The 8,620-nt window shown below is 46.0% G+C and overlaps 1 protein-coding gene across 5 annotated transcripts in view; it reads left to right on the top strand.

Moving 5' to 3' along the window:
* LOC139548264 (cGMP-dependent 3',5'-cyclic phosphodiesterase-like) overlaps window positions 1-8,620 on the top strand; it is a 261,254-nt gene that overhangs the window by 89,010 nt on the left and 163,624 nt on the right. For 2 of the 5 annotated variants that reach the window (XM_071357822.1, XM_071357821.1), the window contains exon 3: window positions 729-787. The exons of the other annotated variants lie outside the window; for them this stretch is intronic. In XM_071357822.1, coding sequence (XP_071213923.1) covers window positions 731-787 — 57 coding nt within the window. In that variant the 5' untranslated portion in view covers window positions 729-730. The remainder of the gene's footprint in view (window positions 1-728; window positions 788-8,620) is intronic. 5 annotated transcript variants of the gene reach the window in all.

Below are 8,620 nucleotides of genomic sequence, written 5' to 3'. Positions count from 1 at the left end.
TTCTCTCTCCCTCTCACCACCACCATCACAATCACCTTCACCATCACCACCATTACCACCACCACCATCATCATCATCATTTCCACCTTCATCATCATCAATGGAACTCTGTTCTGTTGAAACAATCAGCCTCAATATCTCTGAGTGCTGTTCGAGATATGTGTTCTGGAGAGCCCATCTGTCAGTGGTGTTCGTGTGTGTGTGTGTGTGTGTGTGTGTGTGTGTGTGTGTGTGTGTGTGTGTGTGTGTGTGTGTGTGTGTGTGTGTGTGTGTGTGTGTGCGTGTGTGTGTGTGTGTGTGTGTGACCCAATGAGGCAGCTAAATGCAGCAGGTTAATCCCCTGTCAACTCCAGCAGAGCAGATGTGGGGATTAATGTCCTAGAGAATGAGAGGGAGAGAGAGAGAGAAGGAAAAAGAGAGAGCAGAGGCACATCTGGCTATGTCAGTTCTATATTAAAAGTAAAACGTGTGTGTGTTTGTGTGCACTCTCTCTGTGTGTTAGCATGTTGTTGGTATTAATGGGCCGAGGCAGTGTGTGTGACAGGCGTGTTTCGCGGGCGCTCGTGGCGTTTTTTTCATCTCCGTACCGGCTCGTCCCTCTTCACCCTCCTCATTCTCAATCGTCTGTCACTGCCGGCACCATCTCGCTCTTCTTGTCGTTTAACATCACACTCTTCCTGTCGTTTGACAGAGCGTGTCTCCATCACGCGTTTCTTGTTGTTTAACAGTGATGATGCGTGCGGTTTGCCGGGCGGAGGGCAGCGCTAGGCAGCGGCTGAGGGAGGAGGTAGGTACACAAACACACACACACACACACACAAACACACACACACATGATAAAAGTCTAAACCTTACTGATCTTGTTTACACACAATCTCTTTCACTATCTTTCTCTTTCTCCTTATTTCTATATAAATATCTCCTTCTTCTTCTCTTTCTCTTTATTTCTATATAAATATCTCCTTCTTCTTCTCTTTCTCTTTATTTCTATATAAATATCTTCTTCTTCTTCTCTTTCTCCTTATTTCTATATAAATATCTGCTTCTTCTTCTCTTTCTCCTTATTTCTATATAAATATCTCCTTCTTCTCTTTCTCCTTATTTCTATATAAATATCTCCTTCTTCTTCTCTTTCTCTTTATTTCTATATAAATATCTTCTTCTTCTCTTTCTCCTTATTTCTATATAAATATCTCCTTCTTCTTCTCTTTCTCTTTATTTCTATATAAATATCTGCTTCTTCTTCTCTTTCTCTTTATTTCTATATAAATATCTGCTTCTTCTTCTCTTTCTCTTTATTTCTATATAAATAGCTCCTTCTCTTTCTCCTTCTCCTTATTTCTATATAAATATCTGCTTCTTCTTCTCTTTCTCTTTATTTCTATATAAATATCTTCTTCTTCTCTTTCTCCTTCTCCTTATTTCTATATAAATATCTGCTTCTTCTTCTCTTTCTCTTTATTTCTATATAAATATCTGCTTCTTCTTCTCATTCTCTTTATTTCTATATAAATATCTCCTTCTTCTTCTCTTTCTCTTTATTTCTATATAAATAGCTCCTTCTCTTTCTCCTTATTTCTATATAAATATCTGCTTCTTCTTCTCTTTCTCTTTATTTCTATATAAATATCTCCTTCTTCTTCTCTTTCTCTCTATATAAATATCTCCTTCTTCTCTTCTCTTTCCTTATGTTTCTCTTCATTTCAGTCTTTCTGAAGGTATCTGGTTTGATCCGTTTCATGTGTCAGTAACTACTGTTAAAGGACATTTAGAGTATTCAGTCTTTATCATTTCAGACAGTTCTGTCTCTTTGTCAGCAGATACCTGACATGAAATCTCTCTGTATGAGTGTGTACGTTTGTGTGACATCTCTGAATGAGTGTGGACGTTTGTGTGACATCTCTGTATGAGTGTGGACGTTTGTGTGACATCTCTGAATGAGTGTGGACGTTTGTGTGACATCTCTGAATGAGTGTGTACGTTTGTGTGACATCTCTGAATGAGTGTGGACGTTTGTGTGACATCTCTGAATGAGTGTGGACGTTTGTGTGACATCTCTGAATGAGTGTGGACGTTTGTGTGACATCTCTGAATGAGTGTGGACGTTTGTGTGACATCTCTGAATGAGTGTGGCTGTTTTTGTAAGATCTCATTCACACATAGTTGATTGACAGGTTCTAGGGCACTGGGTTGTGTTTCCTGAAGGAAACCTCACCTCAAGCTTCTCTATCAGTTGCAACTGAAAGATGTTTAATTCAATTCAAAGGGCTTTACATTTTTCTCATTCTGAGTGGGTTTATTTCCCTTCAATTTAAACGTTTCAGACTACGACACACACACACACACACACACACACACACACACACACACACACACACACACACACACACACACACACACACACACACACACACACACACACACACACACACACACACACACACACACACACACACACACACACACTACGGCACACACACACTACGGCACACACACACACACACACACACACACACACACACACACACACACACACACACACACACACACACACACACACACACACACACACACTACGGCACACACACACACTACGGCACACCAACACTGAGACACACACACATACACACACACACTACGGCATAGCAACACTGAGACACACACACACACATTACAGCACACCAACACTGAGACACACACACATACACACTTTTGCGTTACATCAATGCTGCTCTCAAATGAGCTGCTCTTGTGTGTGTGTGTGTGTGTGTGTGTGTGTGTGTGTGTGTGTGTGTGTGTGTGTGTGTGTGTGTGTGTGTGTGTGTGTGTGTGTGTGTGTGTGTGTGTGTGTGTGTGTGTGTGTGTGTGTGTGTGTGTGTGTGTGTGTGTTTGTGGCTTGTGAATATGTGAGTGTGTGTGTGTATCTGTAAGGGTTATCCTCCTCATCACTATTACAGATTACTTCTGAGCCTCAGTGTGGCCCAGATGGGCTACAATAAACCCCTCTAACCTGTGTGTGTCTCTGTGTGTGTGTCTCTGTGTATGTGTCTCTGTGTGTGTGTCTGTGCAGCACAGTGTGGCCCAGAAACATTAGCCGTAATATTATGATGCAGAGTGCAGGAATACTGCTGGGAGAGGAAGGGACAGAGGGGGAGAGGGATGTGGGGGGCAGAGACAGCAGGGGGCAGATGAACATAGAGGCAAAGAGAGAGAGAAAGAGAGAGAGAGAGAGAGAGAGAGAAAGAGAGAGAGAGAGAGATATTGGGACACAGGGAATGCAAGAGAGATAACCCCTTGTATCACTCTCCCTCCTCTCTCCCCCTCTTTCTCTCCCCGTCTCCCCTCCTCTCTCCCCCTCTTTCTCTCCCCGTCTCCCCTCCTCTCTCCCCCTCTTTCTCTCCCCGTCTCCCCTCCTCTCTCCCCGTCTTTCTCTCCCCGTCTCCCCTTCTCTCTCCTCCCCTTCTCTCTCCCCCTCTTTCTCTCCCCGTCTCCCCTCCTCTCCCCCCCTCTTTCTCTCCCCGTCTCCCCTTCTCTCTCCCCTCTTCTTTGCCTCCTCTCTCTACCCCCTCTTTCCCCCATCTTTCCCTCCTCTCTCTGCCCCTCATTCCCTCCCCCCTCTTCCCCTCTTTCCCTCCTCTCTCTACCCCCTCTTTCCCTCCTCTCTCTACCCCCTCTTTTCCCCATATCTCTACCCCCTCTTTCCCTACTTTCTCTCCCCCTCACTCTCCCTCCTCTTTCCCTTACCCTTCTCCCTTTGTCTCTCCCCCCTCTTTCCCTCCCCCTTGCCATTTTTCTCTCCCCCTCTCTCTCCCCCCTCTTTCCCTCCTCTCTCTAACTGCTCTTTCCCCCCTCTCTCTACCCCTCTTTCTCTCCCCTTCTTTCCTTCCCCTCGTTGCCCCATCTCTCCCCCCTCTTTACCTTCTCTGTCTCCTGTAGTTTCATTACCTGGTGGCTGTTGCGTTGGAGCTTTACTGCGTTGGACAAATCTGTTACATTATTTATCTCTAATATCTCTCTCTGTAACTGTCAGTTCCTCAAGCCATTCATTATTACCAATACACACCTACAGTTACACTACAGTAAACAACATGGTTACATTACAACCTGGTTATCTACAGTTACATTACAACCTGGTTATCTACAGTTACATTACAACCTGGTTATCTACAGTTACATTACAACCTGGTTATCTACAGTTACATTACAACCTCGTTATCTACAGTTACACTACAACATGGTTATCTACAGTTACACTACAACATGGTTATCTACAGTTACACTACAACCTGGTTATCTACAGTTACATTACAACCTGGTTATCTACAGTTACATTACAACATGGTTATCTACAGTTACATTACAACATGGTTATCTACAGTTACATTACAACCTGGTTATCTACAGTTACATTACAACATGGTTATCTACAGTTACATTACAACATGGTTATCTACAGTTACACTACAACATGGTTATCTACAGTTACACTACAACCTCGTTATCTACAGTTACACTACAACATGGTTATCTACAGTTACACTACAACATGGTTATCTACAGTTACATTACAACATGGTTATCTACAGTTACATTACAACCTGGTTATCTACAGTTACATTACAACATGGTTATCTACAGTTACATTACAACATGGTTATCTACAGTTACACTACAACATGGTTATCTACAGTTACACTACAACATGGTTATCTACAGTTACATTACAACATGGTTATCTACAGTTACACTACAACCTGGTTATCTACAGTTACACTACAACCTGGTTATCTACAGTTACACTACAACATGGTTATCTACAGTTACATTACAACCTGGTTATCTACAGTTACATTACAACATGGTTATCTACAGTTACACTACAACATGGTTATCTACAGTTATGTTCAAGGTTGGGAAATGTATCAATAAATTGCCTAAATGTGTAGTCCTTTGTTATTGGTATGTGTAGTCCTTTGTTATTGTTATCTGTAGTCCTTTGGCATTGGTATGGGTAGTCCTTTGACATTGGTATGGGTAGTCCTTTGACATTGGTATGTGTAGTCCTTTGGCATTGGTATGTGTAGTCCTTTGTTATTGGTATGGGTAGTCCTTTGGCATTGGTATGTGTAGTCCTTTGTTATTGGTATGGGTAGTCCTTTGACATTGGTATGTGTAGTCCTTTGGCATTGGTATGGGTAGTCCTTTGACATTGGTATGTGTAGTCCTTTGACATTGGTATGGTATGTCCTTTGTTATTGGTATGTGTAGTCCTTTGACATCGGTATGTGTAGTCCTTTGACATTGGTATGGTATGTCCTTTGGCATTGGTATGGGTAGTCCTTTGACATTGGTATGTGTAGTCCTTTGACATTGGTATGTGTAGTCATCAAATCAAATGTATTTATAAAGCCCTTCTTACATCAGCTGATATCTCAAGGTGCTGTACAGAAACCCAGCCTAAAACCCCAAACAGCAAGCAATGCAGGTGTAGAAGCACGGTGGCTAGGAAAAACTCCCTAGAAAGGCCAGAACCTAGGAAGAAAACTAGAGAGGAACCAGGCTATGAGGGGTGGCCAGTCCTCTTCTGGCTGTGCCGGAGGGAGATAATAACAGAACATGGCCAAGATGTTAAAATGTTCATAGATGACCAGCAGGGTCAAATAATAATAATCACAGTGGTTGTCGAGGGTGCAACAGGTCAGCACCTCAGCAGTAAATGTCAGTTGGCTTTTCATAGCCGATCATTAAGATTATCTCTACCGCTCCTGCTGTCTCTAGAGAGTTGAAATCAGCAGGTCTGGGACAGGTAGCACGTCCGGTGAACAGGTCAGGGTTCTATAGCCGCAGGCAGAACAGTTGAAACTGGAGCAGCAGCACGGCCAGGTAGACTGGGGACAGCAAGGAGTCATCATGCCAGGTAGCCTGAGGCATGGTCCTAGGGCTCAGGTCCTCCGAGAGAGAGAAAGAGAGAAAGATAGAATTAGAGAGAGCATACTTAAATTCACACAGGACACCGGATAAGACAGAAGAAATACTCCAGATATAACCAACTGACCCTAGCCCCCCGACACATAAACTACTGCAGCATAAATACTGGAGGTTGAGACAGGAGGGGTCAGGAGACACTGTGGCACCATCCGATGATACCCCCAGACAGGGCCAAACTGGCAGGATATAACCCCACCCACTTTTCCAAAGCACAGCCCCCACACCACTAGAGGGAAATCTTCAACCACCAACTTACCACCTTGAGACAAGGCCGAGTATAGCCCACAAAGATCTCCGCCACGGCACAACCCAAGGGGGGGCGCCAACCCAGACAGGAAGACCACGTCAGTGACTCAACCCACTCAAGTAACTCACCCCTCCTAGGGACGGCATGGAAGAGCACCAGTAAGCCAGTGACTCAGCCCCTGTAATAGGGTTAGAGGCAGAGAATCCCAGTGGAGAGAGGGGAACTGGCCAGGCAGAGACAGCAAGGGTGGTTCGTTGCTCCAGTGCCTTTCTGTTCACCTTCACACTCCTCCAGACTACACTCAATCATAGGACCTACTGAAGAGATGAGTCTTCAGTAAAGACTTAAAGGTTGAGACCAGTCTGCGTCTCTCACATGGGTAGGCAGACCATTCCATAAAAATTGAGCTCTATAGGAGAAAGCCCTGCCTCCAGCTGTTTGCTTAGAAATTCTAGGGACAATTAGGAGACCTGCGTCTTGTGACCGTAGCGTACGTGTACGTACGTACGGCAGGACCAAATCGTAAAGATAGGTAGGAGCAAGCCCATGTAATGCTTTGTAGGTTAGCAGTAAAACCTTGAAGTCAACCCTAGCCTTAACAGGAAGCCAGTGTAGGGAGGCTAGCACTGGAGTAATATGATCAAATTTTTTGGTTCTAGTCAGGATTCTAGCAGCCATATTTAGCACTAACTGAAGTTTATTTATTGCTTTATCCAGATAGCCGGAAAGTAGAGCATTGCAGTAGTCTAACCTAGAAGTGACAAAAGCATGGATACATTTTTCTGCATCATTTTTGGACAGAAATGTCAGATTTTTGCAATGTTACGTAGATGGAAAAAAGCAGTCCTTGAAACAGTCTTGATATGTTCGTCAAAAGAGAGATCAGGGTCCAGAGTAACGCCGAGGTCCTTCACAGTTTTATTTGAGACGACTGTTCATCCATCAAGATTAATTGTCAGATCCAACAGAAGATCTCTTTGTTTCTTGGGACCTAGAACAAGCATCTCTGTTTTGTCCGAGTTTAAAAGTAGAAAGTTTGCAGCCATCCACTTCCTGATGTCTGAAACACAGGCTTCCAGCGAGGGCAATTTTGGAGCTTCACCATGTTTCATCGAAATGTAGTCCTTTGACATTGGTATGCATAGTCTTTTGACATTGATATGCGTAATTGTTACGTCCATTGCTGGAATGAGACCAAGGTGCAGCGTCGTAAGCGTACATCTTTCTTTATTTTGATGAACACCAAAAAACAACAAAAGACAATCGAACGTAACGTTCTGCAGGCTACACAGTAACTGTACAAAAACAACGATAGACAGCTGCCTCTGATTGGGAACCATACCTGGCCAACAAAGAAATAGACAACCTAGAATGCCCACCCAAATCACACCCTGACCTAACCAAATAGAGAAATAAAAAGACTCTCTAAGGTCAGGGCGTGACAGTACCCCCCCCAAAGGTGCGGACTCCGGCCGCAAAACCTGACTCTATAGGGGAGGGTCCGGGTGGGCATCTATCCTCTGTGGCGGCTCCGGTTCGGGACGTAGCCCTCGCTCCGCACGCTGATCCCTTCGCTTCCATGGAACCGGACCGTGGATCATCGCCGGAGACTCCGGACCGTGGATCGTTGCCGGTGGAACCGGACCGTGGATCATCGCCGGAGGCTCTGGACTGGGAACCCCCACCGGAGGCTCTGGATTGCAGACCGCCGCTGGAGGCTCTGGACTGCAGACCGCCGCTGGAGGCTCTGGACTGCCGACCGCCGCTGGAGGCTCTGGACTGTCGACCGCCGCTGGAGGCTCTGGACTGCAGACCGTCGCTGGAGGCTCTGGACTGCAGACCGTCGCTGGAGGCTCTGGACTGCAAACCACCGCTGGAGGCTCTGGACTGCAGACCGCCGCTGGAGGCTCTGGACTGCAAACCACCGCTGGAGGCTCTGGACTCCAGACCGCCGCTGGAGGCTCTGGACTGCAGACCGCCGCTGGAGACTCCGGAATGCGGACCGTCGCTGGAGGTTCCGGACTGCGGACCGTCTTAGAAGGTTCCGGACCGTGGATCGTCACTGGAGGCTTCGGGCCGTGGATCATCACTGGAGGCTTCGTGCCATGGATCATCACTCGAGGCTCCGGGCCATGGATTATCACTGGAGGCTTTGTGCGTGGAGCAAACACAGGACGTACCAGGCTGGAGAAACCAACTGGAGGCCGGGTGCATGGAGCTGGCACAGGATATACTGGACCGTGGAGGCGCACTGGAGTTCTGGAGCATAGAGCTGGCACAACGCATCCTGGCTGGATGCTCACTTTAGCCCGGCAAGTGCGGGGCGCTGGCACAGGACGCACTGGGCTGTGAAGGCGCACTGGCGACACAGTGCGTAGAGCCGGC

This window comes from Salvelinus alpinus, chromosome 21 (assembly GCF_045679555.1).
Source record: "Salvelinus alpinus chromosome 21, SLU_Salpinus.1, whole genome shotgun sequence".
NCBI lineage: Eukaryota > Metazoa > Chordata > Actinopteri > Salmoniformes > Salmonidae > Salvelinus > Salvelinus alpinus.
The sequence above is the reverse complement of the archived record's forward strand: the minus strand, read 5'-3'. Positions and strand labels throughout refer to the sequence as shown.